The sequence below is a fragment of the Typopeltis vanoorti genome, chromosome 12 (assembly GCF_054136105.1).
Source record: "Typopeltis vanoorti isolate ZY-2024b chromosome 12, IOZ_Tvanoo_1.0, whole genome shotgun sequence".
Lineage (NCBI taxonomy): Eukaryota > Metazoa > Arthropoda > Arachnida > Uropygi > Thelyphonidae > Typopeltis > Typopeltis vanoorti.
Genome location: NC_143560.1, coordinates 963452 through 988023, shown reverse-complemented (window position 1 = coordinate 988023; position 24572 = coordinate 963452). Strand labels below are relative to the sequence as shown.

At 37.3% G+C, this 24572-nt stretch overlaps 1 protein-coding gene across 2 annotated transcripts in view; it reads right to left on the bottom strand.

Moving 5' to 3' along the window:
- Positions 1 to 24572, bottom strand: part of Sec5 (exocyst complex component secretory 5) — a 584315-nt gene that overhangs the window by 512320 nt on the left and 47423 nt on the right. For both annotated transcript variants that reach the window (XM_090401446.1, XM_090401447.1), the window contains exon 5: positions 14026 to 14095. In XM_090401446.1, the coding sequence (XP_090257572.1) occupies positions 14026 to 14095 (70 nt within the window). The remainder of the gene's footprint in view (positions 1 to 14025; positions 14096 to 24572) is intronic.

The following is a 24572-nucleotide window of genomic DNA, read 5'->3' as shown; positions in this document are numbered from 1 at the left end:
ATATAAAAAAGGGAAATAAAACTGAATGTGAGAATTACAGTGGTATTTCCCTACTGAGTGTTCCTGGCAAGATTTATGCCAGTATACTTGATTGAGAAGAATTGTGGAAGAAAAGCTTGGTGAAGAACAAGCTGGATTCAGGCCAAATAGAGGCTGTCAGGATCAGATTTTCACTTTATGACAAATAGTTGAGAAAGAATGGGAATATAACAAAGATCTGTATTTAGGTTTTGTCGATCTGGAAAAGACATATGACAAGGTTCCAAGAAAGAAGCTATTCAATATGCTACAGTTATATGGTGTCAATAGGACATTATACCAAGCAATACTTAGTCTTCATTTGACTTGCAAGTGAGCAGTCAGAATTGCAGGAAGTACAGGAAGATTGTTTAATGTTAAATCTGGTGTGAGACAAGGATGTACCTTATCCCCTCTGTTATTCATTATCTATATGGATCATATTATGAAGGAAAGTGGTATTAAACATGACATCAGAATTGGAGATGTTAATGTCAGCTCTTTGCTTTATGCGGACGATGTTATATTTCTAAATAAATCTGCTACAAGTTTGCAAGATTCCCTGACTAAATTGAATAACTGTTGTAATAGATATGGCATGAAGGTCAGCAATCAAAAGACAAAGACGATGAAAATAGGTAGAATCGTTGAAAATGTCAACTGTGTTGTGAACGAAGAACCTGTGGAACAAGTAAAACATTTCAGCTACTTAGGCACGATTTTTAGTAAAGATGGTAAATTAAATATGGAAATAGACAACAGAATCAACAAAGCTGGTATGGTAGGAAGTCAACTGAACAAATTCATATGGAATAAGAGAGAAATTAGTCGGAACACTAAATTAGCTGTATACAAGACAGTTTTCAAACCAGTTTTAACTTATGGATCTGAGAGCTGGGTCAGAGGTAAAACACTTGACCAAGGACTAGAGACCGCAGATATGAGAGTCCTGAGAAAGATGAAAGGCGTGAACAGATGGCACCAATGGCAATATCATATTAAAAATGAGGATATTAGGAAAGAACTTGACATTGTCAGCATCCAGGAATGCGTTAGCAGAGCTAATCTCAGGTGGTATGGTCACTTAAACAGAATGGCCGATGAAAGATTAGCAAAACAAGTGTTCTCTGCCAGGTTGGCAGGAAAATAACCCAGAGGAAGACCAAGATATAGGTTGATTGATACAGTACAATGTGCCTTAGACGATGGAAATATAAGATCTGATAATGTTGGAGTCTTGACAGGTAACAGACTGATTTGGAGGAAAATTGTAGATAGGAAGTTAGTAATGATGTAAATTTTTCATGTAGTATACTATCATATCCTTTTCTAAATAACTTAGGGAATTGAAACAACGTAGATCCAAATATAAATTAAATTATATTTTAATAGATATTTCCGATATTTCGGCAATGTCACATTGCCATTTTCTAAAGGAACTTAGAAAAAGGCAGGTGCACACAATTAACTCTATACCCCTCCCCGTATTTACGGACTCCCAAAAATACATAAAGAAAATGTGCCATTACGTCCCATAGTGGATGGCATTGATTCCCCCACATACAAATTAGCTAAACATTTGGCCAAAGAGCTCACACACTATACTGGCAACACACCATCACACATAAAAAACTCAGCCCACTTCAAAGCCAGCATAGAAAACCTTACACTCCAACATACTGACCTAATGGTCAGCTTCAACGTCTCCTCCTTATTCACAAATGTCCCACTCAAGGAAACTTTAGAGCTAATCCAAGCTAAATTTTCCCCCGATATCTCAGCCCTATTTCAGTTCACAATGAACTCAGGCTATTTCGTTTGGCAGAGAAAATTCTACAAACAAATCAGCCATGGGCTCACCACTCTCACCACCCTTGGCCAATTTCTTTATGGAGACCTTTGAGGAAAAAGCCTTAGCCTCTGCCCCACAAAAACCAACCATATGGCTTCGCTACATTGATGATGTGTTCGCTATTTGGCCACTTGGCTCTGAAACACTCCTCTCCTTCCTTACACACTTAAACAACCAACACGCCATAATCAAGTTCACCCTGGAAAAAGAGGAAAACAACTGCCTCCCTTTCCTAGACACACTAGTCACCTGCCAGCCTGATGGAACTTTGGTTTTCTCAGTTTACAGAAAACCCACCCATACAGGCAGATACATTCACCAACAATCCCACCCCCCCCCTCACAACAATATGGAGTGGTAAAAACACTATACAACAGGGCTAAACTAATCTGTTCTAACGACATAGCACTTAACACTGAACTAAATCACATCTTCAACACTTTCTCAGCCAATGGCTACCCCCCCCAAAAAATCCAAAATAAAAAATAAAAATAAAAATATAAAAAAAATATAAATTAATTAAAACCTACAAACCACAGCCCCCCTCCTCCTCCCCCTCCACAAAAAGATTACTCTAAATCCATCACCACTCCCTATATCCGAGGCACCTCAGAAAAAATTACCAAAATTCTAAAAAAACATGACCTCACCTCCTGTTACAGGCCTTACAGAAAATTGGCATCCCTTATCTGCTCTACCAAAGACCAACCACTTCCCCTAGACCTACCTGGTGTATACCAGGTCCCTTGCAGTTGTAAACTGTCGTACTTTGGCCAAACAGGCAGGACAGCGAATATCAGAATTTCTGAACAGAAGGACTACATCCGGTTTTACAAGTATAGCCATTCTGGTCTTGCAGACCATGCTCTGGATACTCGCCACAGAATACGGTGGAAGAAAGCAACAATTATACACCGGAGCAAATATAAATTCGAAAGATTATTTATGGAATCAGCCTCTGCCCTAAGAAACTCTCCAAACCTCAACAAATTTGGTTTTATGCGACTGCTACAAATTTGGGAGGCATACATCAGCAGACCTTCAGCCCAACGGCCAAGAACGCCTACTTAGCCCGCCAGAGGGCACCATCAGGACTTCTAGGAGAACGATAGCTTCAAATCTTTATTTTCAGTTACTGTATTGTTATTGCCTTGTGTGCACCTGCCTTTTTGTAAGTTCCTTTAGAAAATGGCAATGTGACATTGCCGAAATATCGGAAATATCTATTAAAATATAATTTAATTTATATTTGGATCTATGTTGTTTCAATTCCCTAAGTTATTTAGAAATGCATAACCAACGTATAAGCCTGTCTACGAGAATCAACTATCATATCCTGTACACCCCTTGAGGGTACATGTCAGGAATTTGATGAAGATGATGGTATTTTATCAGAGATTCTTTGCCTGTCTTTTGCTTAAAACTGCAATAATACAATTACTTTGGAAAAATAACGAATTCAAACAAAAAGAAAGTGCACATATGTTATCATGTTATCTAACAGTATTTTGTGGGGGGGGGAGTTAGCCATTAAATGCAAATTAATTCCGTAATGAAAATTTTGGAAATAAAATTTCATTTCGACGCATGCACCTACACATGTTTCTAAGGATAAAGTGTTAGATCCTGAATGGAGGATTTTCTAAGAAGTTGTTCATTCAGAATCTAACATGAAAATTCTAACTAATTTAAGATAATACCCACACCAGCAGAAAGCAATAATACCTTGTTTGTTGTATAAGAGAATGCGTATTAATATGTGAATTGTATTAGAAATATTTGTAGTCAAAAACGGAAAACTAAACTAGAGAATTATGTCAAATTAATGATTCCATGTAAAAGAAATATGAGATTAAATTTGTGTCCTATTAAGCTATCTCAAATAACGTAAGTCGGCAGACAGGTAATGAGTAACTGTGCAAAGGCTGTGTCTGAAACGCACGTATCGGTCGTAACGCCGGAGGCTACAACGTACATGGAAAATAACGTAAGCGCGCTTTCCTCGAAGACAGCGCCTAACAGCAATAGGGAGAGTAGGGATCATCTTAAGGGCATTAAAACTGAGGGTCGTGTGAAAAAATAAAAGGATACAACAAAAAGAGGGCGCTAGAACATAGAACATAAGGCAATGTGCACCATATTGCAAGGCTTTTTGTTCCGGATTTCATCTCGAGGATTCTTGACTGGTGGTCGGAGAAAGGACGAGCCAGGATTCTATGATGTCGGACAGCGGGCCATTTTCCTGATTATGCTGAACAAGATTTCATGCGGAGCCATACGCGAATCATCAGCCTATGCAGAAATCATGCCAGTTGCTGGATGTCCCATCAGAAAGGAGTGGAGATAGCCCTCAGTCAAGGAAGAAAATAGTTCGAGTCCAGCAGCAGTAGAAAGGACGATGTAGCCAAAAGCCAGGCATTGAGATAGCCGATCGAAGGATGACCAGAACAACACGTGGTAGTTAATAGACCTTGCGGAAAGAACTGGGTAATGTAGAGATCTTTGTTATATGTTACGGAAGTGATAGAAGATTGAAATTTATGTTTGATTCAATAATGTGGACGATCCTTAGAGAACTTGGATAAGATTTCGTAGTTGAGGCAGCAAATTCTGTTGGACAAGGAATTGTCAGGAACGAATCTAATTGCATGTGACTGAAGTAATAAGTGTATTCTGTTTAGTAGATAACCTTAACTGAGAAAGCAACAATTTGTATAGTATGTACTCTATGAACAGCATGCATGAGAGAATCTTAATTTAGTGTAATATTGTCATTGCTCTCTATTGTTCTGTGTGATTAACAATTTGATCTGTCTAGGTGAACTTGATTAATTTAGAATTGTTTAATTATCTTAGCATGAGATTTAACTTAGCAAGACATTTAGAAGTTTTAGTAATTTGATTCGATTTAGTTGTAATTGTCATTTAGTTCTAATAAACATGTTTTATTGCATATACCTGAGTCATGCCTGAATTCGAGATATCAAATTACTACTTATAAAATTAGAACCATAGCAGGACAAATTTTAGATATACATGTTTAAGTAATAGAACATTGGTCACGACTGTAAAGTACCGATATCTATTTAAGTGTGTGTTAGAGCATATGCCAATGAATCTAGGAATATTTCCCTGAACTTGAATAAATTCCTGTTATAGGATACTGGCTAGCACAGTATAAATAAAAATTTGCCAGTATCTGAAAAGGAAATATCCCTAAGTAGAATCTAGTTAGGCTACACACAAGAAAAGATAATAGAGGTTAATGAAGTATAAAAAATAAGAAATTAGATAGAAATTTCTTATTTTTTAAAAAAATAAGAAATTTCTTTTAAACAACAACGACTTAACAATAGAGCAGCTGGTAGGATTTTAAATGAGTAAGGTTTTGAATAAGAAAGGATATAAACGAAGTAAGTAAGTATAAATCAAAAGAATTATCATATAAATCTATATTTAACAAAAGTGTAGGGAAAATATCGCTACTTCAAAACTGTCGTATAATACCGAAAATATGTACATAACAGTTGACTTCATAACTGCCGTTTATTTAAATTTGTAGGGAGCGATTGGGGGAAACCAAGAAAGTTGAAATGCATAAACCTACAGATTATATTTATAAAAATTATGCATTACATGATATGATTCAAGATTTACATATGATTCTCTATAAAGCAAAATTTAAAAGTGCGAACCTTGGAGCTATCTGTGAACTAACCTTCGAACTAAGATTATGAATAAAAAAGAAAACTTAATTTGTAACAGATGGAGGTTGTATTCATTTTTATATTCGGATTTTCATGAATTTATAAAATAATTGTTTGACAAAAATAATTATCTTCAATCAAGTTCCGGGAGAATTTTAAATGTATTGGTGATTAAAATAATTAGCCAAAAAATTGATAGTGATATTGATCTTCATAGTGATATAATATGAAGTGAAGAAAGTATGAAAGGATTTCTTATTTTGCGCTGGCATTAAAAACTATAATTATACGATAAAAACAAGCAGAAAAATGAATATAACTCATAGGTATTTAGTCCGATGTAACTTAGATTCCGGTTACCGAGCAAACAGCAAGCAACTGCACATAGCTACTACATACACCAAGTAATCTAGTTAAGTGTTCTTTTCAGCATGAAGGATTATTGACCCTTCTAATGGACATGACTATCAAACTACACTTCTTATCCATGTTCTTTCAGCAGGTGGACAGAATATTATCTAGGTTTGCTGGATGTGTATATAAGTCCAGCAAAGAAACAGCACGCTTACATACATGAATTTTATGGAATACAGGAGTTCCTGTTAGTTTTATATGTAGCAAAATCTGGCGCCCCGAAGTCTTGGTGCCCATAGGCGATTGCTTAGGTTTGCCTAATGATAAAACTGGCCCTGCTCTGGCTATCTTTTCTGATGTACCTCAGATATATGGAAGAGGAATAGTAGTGTTTTATTCTTGTGCGTTTGGGGTGGGGGGGGATATGAGGGGCATGTAGTATTTTATCTATTTTGTAGGAGCTGTAATAACTATTGGCCAAGAAAGTATGGCAAAGATAGTTGAGTTCTGTGGACAGAGCTGCATCATTTGAAACAAATAGCCTTAATTGTGTAAGTGTTTTTAGAATTCCATACTGATGGGCTGGATGATGTGATTGTTTATGTTGATATCTTCCTAGATATGTTGACCTTCTGTAATGAAAAAAAAAAAAAAAAAAAGATAGTAAACCATCTAAAAAGCAAATGACTAGAGAAACAAGAAATAGTTTCTTGTTTGTCTGTTTGCCACTGTTTTTCTTGTGTCAAGAAAAACAATGTCAAACAGCTATTTGATTCCTTTCTGCTATTGTTGGCTGTTAAAATAAGTTACAAAAGAATCCAAAGCGTCTTGCCAATTGGGCCAAATAGCAAATACATCATCAATAAAGTTTAACCACACTGAGTATTTAGTTCTCAAAGTGTTCCAAATACAAATTATCTAAAGGAGGAACCCACTGCGGTAAACAGCAAGTACCATTAATCTGCTTGTAATTTTTTTTTTTTTCCAAAGTAAAGTAACATGCAAATAAGCCAGTTAAATGAACATCTTTATATAATTTAGTTATTCTGATGTTATTACTACACCAAAAAAATTTGTAAGTTATGAATAACATCCACACCTAAGCTTGTCAATGATTTTTACAATGACAAAAATGACCTGATTTAAATATATAAATAATCATAAAATTCCTGACATGTACCTCTAAGGGGTTTACAGTACAGGGGTTTACATATACAGGGTGTTCGGGGTAAATTTGACAGTTTCGTAAGGAAAAAGAAAATCTTCTTTGTATCTATTAAATTTAATGAATTGACAAAAAAACATTACAGGCAGAGTTAATTACAATACTATCAACAAGATTTACTCAAAATAACCACCATTAGCATTGATCACAGCTTCAATTCTGCTTCGGAACCTCGAACAAGCTGATGCTACAGTCTCCCTGGGAAGGGCCGCAAAAACTGTTTTAATTTTATCCATTAACTGGGCTTTTGTATTACTGGAAGTGCGATTGGTGTCTTTTTCAACTGCGCCCCATACAAAATAATCCATGGGGTTAAGGTCTGGGGAGTTTGGAGGCCAAACATTTGGACTGGTGAAGTCGTAGAAATTTTCAGACAACCATTTTTGACTTTTCCCAGAGGTGTGGCAAGGGGCCGAATCCTGCTGCCATACATACGGCCTACCATTGGCTACCCTTGTTATCCAGGGCTTGACTACAGTTAGCAACTCCACGAACAAAGCCCGAATTCCAATGCCAGGGTTCTTCAACACCTGTTCCTGCAGATTTGCGAGGAATTCTGCTGTACGAACGCAATCAGATCGTCTGCTAGGGATCTTACTTCTTGCTACATCCTCGTAGTCACCATTGCAAGTCTCTAGTTCATGCCTGATTGTTTTTACTGTATTCAGGGAGCATTGGGCAGCAGTCGTAATATCCTTATTTTGATGGCGGGCACGAATCATCATGATACAAGTTATTCTCTTCCATGATTCAGGTGGGTTCCAGCTATCCATCCTTTCTGACATCTTGTATATGAATGAAGAAGGGTCCAAACTTTTAAATGAAGAGAAGTGTGTGTTAATACATGTAACTTACGGAAAAATATAATTAATTATAAATATGTCAAATTTATCCCGAACACCCTGTAATAGTACTACATGAAAAACTTACATCATTACTAACTTCCTCTCTACAATTTTCCTCTAAATCAATCTTACCTGCCAAGACTCCAATATTATCAGATAATATATATTTCTGTCTGCTAAGTCACTTTTTACTGTATCAATCTACCTATAATCTTGGTATTCCTCTGGGTCTTTTTCCAGCCAATCTGACAGAGAACATTTGTTTTGCTAATCTTTCCTTTCCCATTCTGTTTAAGTGACTATACCACCTGAGAATATAATAAATTTAGTTTAATCCTTTATCCAAGTGTGTGCAAACAAAGTTTGCGCCTTAAAGTATCTTCAGGACTGGGGTAAAGTGGTACAACACCGGGCAACTCCTTGCAAAGGTGGAGCAAGCTACCAACATTCCTAACTCGGTATCTCCCATAATGCAAAACACATCTCCTTGCAGATATGTATAATGTTATAAGGGCCACTACCCAGACTAGTTTCGACCTTTATTGAGGTCTCTTCAGTGGGAGCCAGGCCCAAGTGAAGATACCAGGCAGAAGCATTAGCAAGGTCATCTTCTCCTATAGGAGCTGCCAAATGGTTTGCCACCTTTTTATTAAATTACTCTGGATTTAGAGAAAGATGTTGAAAGTTTATTTTTCACTTGGTTAGACTATAATAAATTTAGTCCTGAAGATACTTTCAGGTGCAACCTTTGTTTGCTCACACTTGGATAAAGGATTAAACTAAATTTATTATAGTCTAACCAAGTGAAAAATAAACTTTCAACATCTTTCTCTAAATCCAGAGTAAATTAATAAAAAAGTAGCATACTGTTTGGCAGCTCCCATAGGAGGAGATGACCTTACTAATGCTTCTGCCTTGGTATCTCCACTTGGGCCTGGCTCCCACTGAAGAGACCTCAATAAAGGTCGAAACTAGTCTGTGTAGTGGCCCTTCCCTTAAAGCATAACATTATACATATCCGCAAGGAGATGTGTTTTGCATTATGGGAGATACTGAGATAGGAGTGATGTTAGCTTGGTCCACCGTTGCTACTAGTTGCCCGGCGTGTTGTACTACCTTACCAGTCCTGAATATATTTTCAGGCGCAAACTTTGTTTGCTCACACTTGGATAAAGGATTAAACTAAATTTATTATAGTCTGACCAAGTGAAAAATAAACTTTCAACACCTGAGAATAGCTCTGCTAACACATTCCTGGATACTAAAAATGTTAAGTTATTTCTTAATATCCTCATATTTAAAATGATACTGCCATTAATGCCATCTGTTCATGCCCTTAATCTTTCTCAGGACTCTCATATCTGTGGTCTCTAGTCTTTGGTTAAGTGTTTTATTTCTACCTCAGCTCTCAGATCCATAAGTTAAAAATGGTTTCAACACTGTCTTGTAAAGAGCTAATTTAATGTTTTGATTAATTTCTCTCTTATTCCACATAAATTCATTCAGTTGACTTCATACTATACCAGCATTGTTGATTCTGTTGTCTATTTCCATATTTAATTTACCATCTTAACTAAAAATTATGCCTAAGTACATGAAATGTTCTACTTGTTTCATAGGTTCTCCATTCACAATGAAGTTGATATTTTCAATGCTTCTGCCTATTTTCATTGTCTTTGTCTTGCTATTGCTGATTTTAGGAGTACATCATCTCCATAAAGTAAAGATCTGAGATTAACATCACCAATTTTGATATTTAATACTGCTTTCCTTCATAATGTGATCCATATAGATAATGAATAACAGAGGATAATGTACATCCTTAATAGCGTTCACTATCATCTACAGTCAACCAAATCCCACCTACTCTTCTTAACAGAAACTCAAATTTCATCTTCCCTCAGCACCATCCATCTCAACCATCCAAACTAATCACTATTTAACCCCTTTCGACCCAAGGGTGGTGTGTGCACATATATCCACTCTGACATACCCTGCCAGAGAGCACCTAACCTAGAATTGCCCAACTTTGATCTTCTTTGGCTAAAAATATCCCTCCCCCACTCAGTAAAATTCATCTGCTGTCGCTATCGCTCTCCCAATACACCAACCACTCCGAGCTCTTTCATTTCCTCTCCTCAAAAGTTTTTTCTCCAGTCAAACTATCCTAATAGTGAAATCATCCTCCTAAGTGATTTTAATGTCCAAAACACCAACTGGCTTTCCTCTTCCAGTTGTACAGATCCTGAAGGCAGAGACACCGAAATATTTACCATCACCAACGACCTTACACAAGTAGTTCACAAGCCAACCAAAATACCAGATAACCCAAATCACTCCCCAAATACCCTAGATCTCTTCCTTACCAATGACCCTTCCAAATATACAGTGAATGTGGTGAGCCCCGTGGGTAATTCTGATCACAACCTAGTGCTCATCTACTGCCCCATGCAACAACGCTTACATAGTCACACCTGCACAAGAGTAGTCTGGCATTGTAACAGTGCCAAATGGGACAGCCTTTGAGACTACTATGCTTCATTCCCATGGTTGGACTATTGTTTGCAGTCTTCCAATCCAAACATATGCACTGAACACATTACCAAAGTAATCCTCACTGGCATGATAACATACATTCCCCACACCACACTGAACTGCCATCCCCTATCCAAAACCCTGGTTCTCCAAAAGATGTGCCAAGGCTGTACTAATGAAAAACCAGGCATACCACAACTGGCTCAAATTAAGAACTCCATCCTCCTTCAGTGCCTATACTGAAGCCCAAAACAGATGCAAAAAAATTATCAATGATTCCTAAACAGAATCTGAATGGCAAAAAGCAGGAAACTTGCAGCCTGTCCTAGCCGCAGCCATGTCTTTTGGTCTCTTGCCAAAGCAATTGGTCGCAACTTTTGCTCTACACTACTCCCACCCCTATCATACCCAGATGGCTCAATTGCAACATCACCCACAGAAAAAGCTAATCTTCTGGCTTCACACTTTGCCTGCAATGCATGCATAACCAACAATGGCAAATGCCCCCTAGTCATTCCAAATACCCAACATACAATGCCCCCTGTATCCTTTTGCCAGAAAGAGATCATAAACCTGTTGTCAAAATTAGACACAAAAAAAGCCCCTGGGCCTGATGGCATTCCTCCAAGTGTCCTGAAAGTCTGCACAACAGAATTGACTCCTATCCTATGCTATGTGTACACACCCTCTTATTCTACTGGTATATATCCCAAAGCCTAGAAACTGGCCTAAATTCAACCCATTCCCAAAAAGGGAGACAAATCGACGCCATCTAACTACCGCTCTATCTCACTCACCTCAATCCTATCTAAAGTGATGGAGAAAACCATCAATTCTCAACTACTACTCTACCTTGAAGGTACCCAGCTATTAAGTGACCACCAGTACGGATCCCGCCAATGTCGATCAACAGGTGACCTGCTCTCATATATCACCCCATCTCTGGACATATACAGTGGAAAAATTTGGCGAATCCCAAGTAGTTACACTCAATATCTCTAAAGATATCTCGATTCTGCAGATGGATTGCCAGCTTCCTCTCTGGGCACACACTATGTGTAATGGTAGATGGCTCTCTATCCTCCCACTATCCAACTAATACTGGGGTCCCACAAGGTTCAGTTCTCTCACTGACCCTCTTCCTTCTATACATCAATGACCTACTTCAGTTGACCTCCAACCCAATACACAGTTTTGCAGATGACAGCACATTGCACTCCTCCCTTTCATTTGATAAACCTTACCCTACACAACTCACTTCAACCCACAGAACATCAACCACAACTTCCCTAACGTAGACCTCCAAAACATCCTCCGATGGGGGCTCAGATAACCTCATCAACTTTAACGCTAATAAAACCCAGTTCTGTCTTATTTCCCACGAAAAAGAACCATTTTCCCCCAGTATTACTTTTGATAACAGTCAAATTCCCAGACAAGATGAAATTTCTCTTCTCGGAATTACCTTGGAAAATGCTCATCTGAAACAACATCAATAATTTCTCCACTCTGTACTAAACCCATTGGAACACGTATAGCCACCTACCAACATCCCTTCACAGTACACTTTGAAACCCACATAACAAGTTTCTTTTCCTTCTCCTTCATCCCTGCTACTGCTGTACTGTGGAACAGTCTTCCCCTCTGAGGTATTTCCCAAGGAATACAATATACAGGCTTTCAAATCAAATGTTAACAAGTTCCTCCTTTCCAATTCCACTACCCATATACGGTACTAAAGTACTATACGTTGACCAGCCAACCTCTCGTATATGGACCCAACATAAAAAACAATAATAAAAATAAATAATAAATAAATAAATCCTTGTCTGACACCAGATTTAACATCAAACTATCTTCCTGTACTTCCTTCAATTCTAACTGCTGACTTGCAACTCAAATGAAGACTAAGTATTGCTTGATATAATGCCCCATTGACACCATATAACTGTGGCATATTGAATAGCTTCTCTCTTGGAACCTTGTCATATGCCTTTTCCAGATCGACAAAACTTAAATACAAATCTTTGTTATATTCCCATGCTTTCGCAACTATTTGTTGTAAAGTAAAAATCTGTTCCTGACAGCCTCTACTTGACCTGAATTGCTTGTTCTTCACCAAGCTTTTCTTCCACAATTCTTCTCAACCGTTTCTCAAGTATACTTGCATAGATCTTGCTAGGAACATCAGTAGGGATATACCTCTGTAATTCTCACATTCAGTTTTATTTTCCTTTTTATAGATAGATACTATGAGAGCTCTACTCCAATCATCTGAAATTCATCCCTCTGTCCAGGCCTTCTGAACTATATAGTGCAGCCACTGTAAGACTTTTATACCTCCATACTTGAGCATTTCTAGTTGAATATCACTACTCCAGATGCCTTTCCACATTTCAAGCTTTGATGGCATTTTCTACTTCAAATATGTATTCTTAATTGCATGCCTGTTGAGTATTTTTACCATGTGCTGTCACTGATTGTTTCATTTAGCAATTTTTCAAAGTAATTACTAAACACCTCAAGGATATGTTTTTCTCCAAGTCAACTTTATCATCTCTAATTCTTTTTACAGCACTCTTTCCTCCATTTCTGAGCTTTTTCAATGGCTTCCAGAATATCTTGCCACCTTCTTGATATTTATATTCTATGTTCTTACCAAAGTCCTCCCATGACTTTTGTTTAACTAGTTTTACACAGTGTTTAGCTCTCTTACATTTTTCTCTGTATTCTCTAAGAGCAGAAGCTGACTTATTTGCCAGGAACTTTTGATATTTTCTTCCTTTCCTTCACTGCCTCTTTAACCTCCTGTATCCACCATGGAGTTCCGATTTTTCTATCCTTGCAGACAACCTCACTACATGCCTCTCTGGCTGAATCAATCAATGTTTTCTTCAGGGATTGCCACTGAATCTCCAGGGTTTAGTTCGTGTTCTCAAACTCTTTCATTTTTTCTTCAATAATGTTTGTGTGTTTTATTTAGTCTATAGTTCGCATCTGAGAGCTGCTCAACTTTTATTTGCTTTAAAACTTTCTTATATGTTCTTCTTTTCAATATGAAATTCAATTTTATCCTGCTCAAGACTAAATGGTGATTGCTTCCAATTTGAAATCCTCTTTAAACTGTAGTGTCCTGCACCAGTGAGAAACCATCACTATTAACAGTAACATAATCAATGGGACTTTTCTTATTCCTTGCCTCTTCTCTCCATATATATAATATTTGGCTGGAAAAATACAAGAAAAGGGGCAAAAAAATGTCAACCATCACCTGTGAATCACTATATCAATGGGATAACCAGGCAATCCATATTTTTTGGCACATGCCTATAACTGTTTGTTTGTTCGATTCTAACCAGCTCTATTCTTTATTAAAATTACATCATACTGCTGCATAAATTCCCAATTTGAGGGATCACAATTCAAAGAAAATAATAGCAAGGCAATATTTGTTTTCACATTTTTTTATACTAGATATTATATGCCTACCTTGTTCCATGATGGTTTTCTAATAGATACCAGGCTGGGACAAAGTTTTCAGATAACAAGTTTCCTGAACCTGAAATTTAGTTAAAAAATAGTCAGAAGACTACAAGATTATCTTGGAAAATTATCACTATGATTAATAGTGTAATCATTATTTTTATAATACTTGTCTATGTGCACCAACACTCATATACACTGCTTTAACACGTTCATTGCCAATCACGTGCTATCGCGTGATGTGAGTTCTCACCGGGCGGTCGATCACGCGTTATCCCGTGGACGTCACTATCAAGTAAAAAAAATTTGGCCACCACACGAAATTCCAATTTTCAGCTTGGCAATGAATGTGTTAAAAGAAGTCAACAGGCACCATAATACAAAGGACACCAAATGAGGTCCTGGGCTGTTGTGGGCCACATATTTGCAGCAACCTTATAACACAGTACATTGTTTTGATGAAAGAAACAAAGGCCAGTTCCATAGAAATGCTACAATTATCTCTCAAAGTTCAACGTTCGTGGCACCAAAGAGACCCGAAGCCAAACCAAGAAAGACAGGATCATACCAACACTGCCACCTCTGAATTTCATAGTTGGGGTTATGCACTCTGGTAACAGACATTAACCAGGCATCCTCCACATCCACACCTGTCCATCTTCTCAGTAGAGGGTGTAGTGTGATTCATCGCCCCACAACACAGCTTTCCAAGCTTCAATTTGTTAACAGTTTGCCAAACAGATAGGTCTGTTATAATGAAACTTTTACTACAGTGAATTTCATTTAGCACAGATCCAGTGCTACTGGACTTTGTCTGGAACTTTTCAAGAGTTATAATGAATGAATTTACTATTACAGTATTACATAAGATTACAATTTATCCACATATAACAGTAATTTATTTCTATAGCATGCAACTTTATGTAATTACAGAAAACAACTGCAGAAACCTGAAAATTACTAACAGTATTTGTAGTAATGAGAGCTGACTTTACTACCTATAATGCATATTTGCTCAAATCATGATTAATGTGATAAAGATGTGCAATGTCTCATATGCAGAGCTAAGAAAAATACTGAACTGTTATTCTGAAAATGTTGGAATGATGCTAGAGAAATATCAGTAAGATTTAATAAAAATTTGTTTTTTTATTTATCTGTAATTTTTTTAGTCATGTTTAAAAATCAAAATGAATGAAATTAGATAAATACCACTACCCTCACATGGAGCAAATGTCATAGCTGGTGTGCAGTTGGAACAATGGTTCTGCATTATTTCATTTATTTAATCATAATGTCCTGCAATCCTGTGACAACATTTCTGGCTCTGCAGACTACCAGAAAAGACCATAATGCATATAGTCATCAACTAAAGGAACATTTTCCAAACTATTTTTTCAGATGGTTCCTGAATTAGTTGATCCTTAGCCAAAGGCATAAAACAATTCCAACCAAACAAATCAATGTAATAAACCCTCGTGGATAGCACCTTCAACCTTGAAGTGATATGGAAGCTTGCATGCACCAATAACTTCAAGAGCTATGCCAGCAATAGTTAGGATACTGGCAGGGCCTCCCAAGCTCAACAGATTAATGTCACTCTAAGAGAGATGTATCCTGGTCCTCCAGGTTAGGAGTATTGTGTAAGGCTGATTATCTTACAAAATAAGCATTTCTAACTCAGAAGAATGAAATGGATAATTTATCAGATAGAAATAAATGATTACGACTGGGAAAGGATAAAAAAAAAAAATATATAGAAATCTTGAACATTCTAAAGTAGCTACATCGAATGCAAGTATAATAACAAAGGAATCTGAACTAGTAAAACGATTAAAAACCAAATCTTATTTTAGTAGTGATAACAGAAACCAAGGGGTCACTTAAGGATCAAAGCTAGATAACTAGGAGAACACTGAAAAACCTTTTAAGGAATGAGAACTGTCTGGGACTTCTGACCTAACATATATCTCATACCTTCTGGTGTTGCACCCCATTAATTAGGTATCTAACCAGATAGTGAATGAACAAGGATGGGGTGAATAATGGTACGCTGTGCACTTTGAATGGAAAAGGCGTGAGTTTGATTCTCGTTTCGATGAGAGGAATCTTTATATGGATTTTCAACTGATGGTAGGTTAGCTGATCTCATACAGAGATAGTGGGGTTTTTCTTCTCCCAGAAACTCAGTGTTTCATCCCACGTACATGCAAATCTGCATTAGAACATGCAATTTACAGACAATAAATACTGTTGGCGATGGTGGGAGAATTGGGTAGTCACCTCCTTCACGAAGTGGTACAATCTTGCCTTTCTTTTACTGCTTTGGAACTTGGCCTAGTAAGACTAATATTAAACAAATATGTCAAGCCAGAAGACAACTCCCTGGCACATTCTTTCAAAATACGCTGCTATATATCATCAAGTCCCACAGTCTTATTATATCAAGTTTGCTTAATTCCCCATACACCTCTTCCTCACTCACGGTCAGTCTCTTTCTTCCTCATCATTCACTGCTCTCAAACTCTCCATCATATCACATTCAAGGATGAAAGACCTTTATGAACTGCTCATGAAATATCACAACTAAATCCTCCACAGCAGTTGCCCATACCATTTTCTCCAATCAATGCCATCCTATCATAATCATTCTTATTTTTGCTGGCTACATATGGAAAGAACTCCCTAGGGTTTTTTTTTTTTTTGGCTTCATTAGCTAACTGCTGCTCATACTGAACTTTTGCTACCCTTACTAACTGAATCACTCTTCCTGCCTGTTCTTTGTATTCTTCATGGAATTGATTATTACTACTCATCTTATGTTGCCTACATAATGCCTTTTTCCTCTGTATCACATGCTTAATCTCTTCATTCATTCATTTCACACTTACCTTATTTAACCTTCTGACCCTTGGAATACATTTAGATATTGCTACTTCTAGATAGTTCTTGAATATCACCCAAGAAGCATCGATCTCCTTTCCACCCGATTCTTCATTCTATGCTACAGCTCCAAGCTGTCTCCTGAGCTTCTCATAATCACCAGCCTTGTAGTTCCACATATATTCTTTCCTTACAGAAGTCTTCACATGGAATCAATAACATATGACAGCAATTTGGGTTATTCTTAATTTCATCATTAAGCAAGGCAGTGTCAGTGAATAAGCCACTCTAAACTTCTGCTCCCCATTTTATCATTATTGTGAGTGTTTTTCATTGAAATTAATCATCAAATGGAAACCTTAACAGCAGGTACTGAGGAGCGAAATACTTCTGCACAACCTGTAAGTACCTACAGTGCATTAAATCAGCTATCTTTCAATTCTAAATCAGCCACGTGTAAGTGCCCACTATGCCTACCATATACGCAGCAAATGGTAGCAACAAAAGCCAATGCCGAATGAGCACCCCATGTCTCGCCAGCAGTGCCATCGATCGCTACCAACAAATGCATTATGTGCCACAACTGCAAAACTGTTTATCCACTGGCTGTACACTTCCTGCGCCAAAATAGACGAATCTGTGCAAAATCTATTTATCGAACTTAACCAGCCGTTTTTCTGTTCACTGTGCCTCCCTTCAGTAAAACAATTTCTGAACATAGGTAAACATGTCGAAAACCTCGAACAGCGCATCAATGCTTTTGAAAGAAACTTTTACCTCCAAAATATATGCAGTGGAAGCTAAGCTTGAACAAACTGACAACAACACAACACAAGCTCACCTTTTGCCTGCGAATGAACTCTGCGATCTAATCGCATCAACAGTAAATGATCTGGAGACCAAAAACAAAAAATTCAATGGTGTTATTTTGAACTTTCCAACAGAAGACGGAAAATCATTAAAAGAGGACATCAACAAATTGGCTGAAGAATGCAACATTGATTCTAAGAATATCATCAGGTGCCATCGTTTCAGGCCTATAAATAAAAGAAAGGACGGAATGAACTTTCCACGCTTAGTAAAAGTGACTTGCGACACACCGACAAACAAGCACATCAAAACTAATAACAGAGATCAACAAGTTCAAAGACACTTGTCCCCAATCGTGCATATGTGCTCAACCCGATTTACCATTTGCACAAATGGAACAAGGATGCCAGCTTTGAAGACAACTCGAAAAAAAACATCAAAATGGTGACAACAGTTGGATCATCGACTACAAACAAATTAAACTGGTACAAAACCAAGTGATGCCACTAGCAGCCACCATGGAGACCAGTATGCAGGTACTGCATAGGAAATGTGTGCGAGACCCTTGCGGTCAAACATATGACTAACAAAACTCTACATATCCACTTCACCAACATCTGTGGCCTAAACTCCAACCTTAATAGTGTCCACTACCACCTTCAGTCTACCAAACCCCACCTATTCTTTCTGGAACAAACTCAAATCTCACCCCCCTCAGCACTATTTATCTCAACCTTCCAAACTACTACCTCTTTAACAGCTTTCGTCCCAAGGGTGGTGTCTGCGCACACATTCGCTCTGACATACCTTGCCAAAGAGCACCCAACCTAGAATCGACCAACTTTGACCTTCTTTGGTTGAAAATATCCCTTCCCCACTCATTCAAATTCATGTGCTGTCTCTATCGCTCCTACCAACGCAACCAACCGCTCTGAGCTGTTTAATTTCCTCTCCTTAAAAATTGATTTTCTCCAATCCCACTTTCCCCAACAGCGAAATTATCCTCCTATGAGATTTTAATGTCCACAACACCAGCTGGCTTTCCTCCTCCAGTTGTACAGATCTTGCAGGCAGAGATGCTGAAACATTGGTCATCACTAATGACCTCACACAACTTGTTCAGATGCCAACCAGGTTATCTGGTATTCTGGTTGGCATCTGAACAAGTCCCCAAACACCCTAGATCTCTTCCTCACCAATGAACTCTTCAAATACACAGTGAAAGTAGTAGTGAGCGACTGGGTAATTCTGACCACAATGTAGTGCTCATCTTCTCCCCCATGCAACAATGCTTACACAGCGTCTCCAACTTCTATGCCACATCCATGGTTTTAGACTGTTGCTTCTGGCCTTCCAACCCAAACATATGCACCGAACTTATTACCAAAGTAATCTTCACTGACATTCCACACACTACTCTGAACTGCCATTCCCTAACTAAACCCTGTTCTCCAAAAGATGTGCCAAGGATGTACAGATGAAACATCAGACATACTGTGACTGGCTGAAATCAAAAGCCTCATCCTCCTTTAGAGCTTGCACTGAATCTCGAAATAGATGCAAAAAAACAATCAACGCTTCCAAAACAGAGTTCGAAAGAGCAAAAAGCAGGAAACTAGCAGCCTATTGAAATGGCAGCTGAGACTTTTGGTCTCTCACCAAAGCAATTGGTCACAACTTCTGCCCAACACTATTCCCACACTTATCATACCCAGATGGCTCTATTGCATCATTACCCACAGAAAAAGCCAATCTTCTGGCTTCACACTTTTCTTCCAATGCATGCATAACTGATGATGATAAATGTCCCCCCAACCACTCCAGACACCCAACAAACAAATGTGCCCTATATCCAGTGGTGAGATATGGAAATTTTAACAAAGGGCTCGCATTGTCGAGCAAGAAAAAAAAAAAAGCCCTTATAATACTTATATTGCAACTTTGTAGAGCTTCTGACAGATATGATAATTCCTGTAGGATATCAATCATTAATGCTAGATCTTTTAAAAATTCCAAATTGAGAAGTCGCTTTAAAAAGCCCTTACATTTATCGTTCGATGCAAAATGCTTGCATAAAGCTGGGTAATTTCTCCACAAAGCAAGAGCTGTTCGTAAACTGCAAGCTTCCCATCAAGGGCCGATCTTTAAAATTTCGATACCAAGGTCTTTTGCAATCGTATTTAATTCTCGTGGATTTTTTTGGTGATTGATGATAAAAAGCATATAATTTATTCATAAATATTTCAAAATTATTTATTTCTTTACTGTTTTTTTTTTTTTTTTTTATCGAATTGTCTAATGATAAGTGTAAACAATGAGCACAATGCCAAATCACAATGTTGGGAAATTTTTGTAGAAGTCTGATTGCAACACCTGATTTATTTCCTAACATTACATCCTGATGGAGCATAATTAGACTCGCCCGATATTCTTTTACACTTGTCACTGCACGTAACAAGTGAATCCGATACTGCTCTAGTAGCAGTGTCTCTACAGATAAATTTTGTTCTGATGGAGCATAACAGCTCCATCACAACAAAATGCAATGAAATGATTTTTTTATATAGTTATCAGAAAATCCATATGAATTTAAATTATAATATTATAGCAATTATAGTAGCATGTATACATTCCACAGTGGTATTTTTTAGTTCTACAAGATTATTAACACATTCGCTACCAACTATGAGTATACTCGTAGTTAGTATATGAGCTTCACAAGCCAACTACGAGTATACTCGTATGTCGATTTACCGACCTCCTAAGCCAAACACGAGTTAACCCTTAGTATAATTACCTTAATTTGGACCCTTGGATTCTGAATAAAGAGGGCTTGGTAGAAGGGAAATAATTTCAACTAAAATATAGTATATTATATATGTGCCTCAGAAGCCAACTACGAATATGCTCGTATGTCGATTATCAACCTCCTATGCCAAGCAAGAGTTAACCTCATAATTTGTAAATCAAATTAAAACTAATAAAATCAATAAAATGAAATCAATTAAATAAAAATCAATTTATTCAAATTAGGAATGATACACTTTAAAACAATTTTCCACGCACAATGGTGGTTTTTCCTGGCAAACAGGACAATAATAAAGTGTTTCGCGTCGTTGTTTGTTTCGTGTACATACATGGCATAGCTTTGTCGGGCGATTCTTTTTTTCTGTAGGTGGTAAAATTTCCAAATAATGAAGATCCCAAATTTTGCTGATATTCTGTGATGCTGTAAGCTCATCCATTCCAACAAAAACCGAGATAAATTGATCTCTAAATTTTAATGCAGTCATTGGTTTCCAGTAATTATATTATAAAATTCATGTGCATTTTGAATGTATATATCAAAAACACATATTGCCAATTTCTTTGGCTATCTAACTGTCTTTCGTAAGGCAGAATAGTAAGAAAGCATTTGATCAGAAAGATCGATGCCTGACATACCCAAATTATAGTCTGTAACGATATTTGGTTTTCAGTGAATTTTACCATTCTGATTTTTCGCTTCAACCATTTCAAATTTGTGCATATTTGAAATGGAAAGAACTTCCCTCTTATCCTTCCATTTGTGATGATGAATTCATTAAATTCATCATCGCTCATATTAGCATAAACTTCTAATTATTTATCAGTAAGTTTTCTTTTACTGGTCATGCCGAAACTGAAGGTTTTTAGAGACTAGACGCAATAAACGCAGTGCATCAGCACATGTAATATATAGGTGGGAGTGATACGAGATTATTCATAGTTGGAATATGAAACAAAATTCTGTCTGATAAGCCGGCTATGAGATTACTCGTAGTGACTTTGAAGATGCGAAAGCGCTTGTCGTGCGAGAACAAACTATGCCCGAGGAGCGTGGCAGTGAACATGTCAAACAAGAAGAACAAGGTGCTCGCAAATGTGAGAAAAATTTAACAAAGGGCTCGTACAAGTCCCTTATTGCTCAAGACTGCCTATATCCTTTTGCTAGAATGAGATCAGAAAAACATTGTCCAAATTAGACACAAAAAAGTCTCCTGGCCCTGATAGCATTCCCCCCAATTGTCCTGAAAGTTTGTGCACCAGAACCGACTCCTATCCTATGTTGCCTATATACAGTGATAAGTACAGGAAGATGGTTTAATGTTAAATCTGGTGTGAGACAAGGATGTACATTATCCCCTCTGTTATTCATTATCTATATGGATCACATTATGAAGGAAAGTGGTATTAAACATGATATCAAAATTGGAGATGTTAATGTCAGCTCTTTGCTTTATGCGGACGATGTTATACGTCTAAATAAATATGCTACATGTCTGCAAGATTCTCTGACTAAATTGAATAACTGTTGTAATATATATGTTATAAAGATTGGCATTAAAAAGACAAAGACAATGAAAATAGGCAGAATCATAATTAAAAATGTCAACTGTGTTGTGAATGGAGAACCTGTGGAACAAGTAAAACATTTCAGCTACTTAGCCACAATTTTTACTGAAGATGGTAAATTAAATATGGAAATAGACAACAGAATCAGCAAAGCTAGTATGGTGGGAAGTCAATTGAATAAATTCAGATGGAATGAGAGAGAAATTAGTCGGAACACTAAATTAGCTGTATACAAGACAGTGTTCAAACCAGTTTTAACTTATGGATCTGAGAGCTGGGTTAGAAGTAAAACACTTGACCAAAGACCGCAGATATGAGAGTCCTGAGAAAGATTAGAGGCGTGAACAGATGGCATCAATGGCAATATCATATTAAAAATGAGGATATTAGGAAAGACCTTGACATTGTCTGCATCCAGGAATGCATTAGCAGAGCTAATCTCAGGTGGTATGGTCATTTAAACAGAATGGGTGAGGAAAGATTAGCAAAACAAGTGTTCTCTGCCAGGTTGGCAGGAAAACGACCCAGAGGAAGACCAAGATATAGGTGGATGGATATGGTACAAAGTGCCTTAGACGACAGAAATATAAGATCTGATAATGTTGGAGTCTTGACAAGTAACAGACTGATTTGGAGGAAAATTGTAGATAGGAAGTTAGTAATGATATAATTTTTTCATGTAGTACTATCATATCCTATACACCCCTTGTGGGTACATGGCAGGAATTTGATGATGATGGTAAATGCTTGCATAAAGGTGGGTAATTTCTCCACACAGCAAGAGCCGTTTGTAAACTGCAAGCTGCCCGTCGTGGTCTAATACACAGCCGATCTTTAAAATTTCGATAACAAGGTCTTTTGCAATCTTATTTAATTCTCGTTGATTTTTTGGTGATTAAGGATAAAAAGCATATAATTTATCCATAAATATTTCAAAATGATTTATTTCTTTAATGTTTTTTATAGAATCGTCTAATGCTAATTGCAACCGATAAGCACAAAGCCAAATCACAAAGTTGGGAAATTTTTGTAGAAATTTGATTGCAACACCTGATTTGTTTCCTAACATTACACTAGCTCCGTCAGAACAAAATGCAATGAAATGATTTTTTATATGGTTATCAGAAAATCCATATAAATTTAAAGTAGCAATTATAGTAGCATGTATACATTCCACGGTGGTATTTTCTAGTTCTGCATGATTATTAAACAAGAAGAACAAGGGGCTTGCAAATTTGAGAAAAATTTAACAAAGGGCTTGCGCGAGCCTCTTATAGCTCACCACTGCCTATATATATATACTCTCTTACTCCTCTGGAATCTATCCCACAAAACTTGAAACTGACCTATATTCAACCCATTCCCAAGAAGGATGACAAGTTACTGCTGTCCAACTGCTGCCCTATCTTGTTTACCTTAATCCTGTCTAAATGGAAAAAATCATCAATTCCCAATTCCCAAGGTAGTGTAGGAGTTGGGAATTGATGGAAAAAATCATCAATTCCCAACTCCTACACTACCTTGAAAACACTTACCTAATAAACAACTGCCAGTATAGATTCTGTCGTTGCCAATCGACAGGAGATCTTCTCACATATGTCACCCATCTCTGGACAAATGCCATGGAGAAGTTTGGTGAATCTCAAGTGGTTGCACTTGATGTCTCCAAAGCCTTTGACCGTATCTGGCACAAATGCTTACTATGCAAACTACCATCATTTGGTCTGACTCAGAACTTCTGTAGTTGGATTGCCAGCTTTCTCTATGAATGCACACTGTGTGTGATGGTAGATGGCTCCCTATTGTTACGTCGTTACCCTCTGTAATTTATCTATCTTATTCACTCTATAGGGCCTTAAGGTTATCTCTTAACTTGATTCTGTGAGACGTCCCCTTTTTAACTCAGGCAAATTTGTCTGATTATTGCTGCACCAGTCTAAGGATAGAAATATCTTATCCTAAGGAAAGTTCACAGAGATCAAGTGCCACCAATAACATTAAATTAGATCAGGGAACTGTGGATACCTTAGCTTTGCAGTCGTAGACCTTTACTCTTAATTTACTTTGGATATTCCCCGCACGCATAGGTTCGATATTTTATGAGTGGTGAAGTCAGTCAACATGCTCAGAACACACATAAGTATAAATTAGAAAACATGTTTATTTTACATCTAAAGATTGCATAGGAAAACACAATGTTAATGGCAATGCTAAGATAAGCTAAGCAATTCTACATTAACTACACATTCTCTGGTACATATTTGGCACAAAACATTATTCAGGTTCTTAGATCATTCAAGTTCTAACATCAGTTTCATTACAATAACTGCTGTAATTAAACGATACTAGGATTCTCAGACAAATAGTCCAATGAGATTTTCGAGTGTTCCTGACTATTTTAAGTCATCAAAGTTCACTTCACTTCAGAAAGGATCTATGTTTCTTCCATTCATAGTACTTATCTAAACTGCTAGGTCCGCATTGAG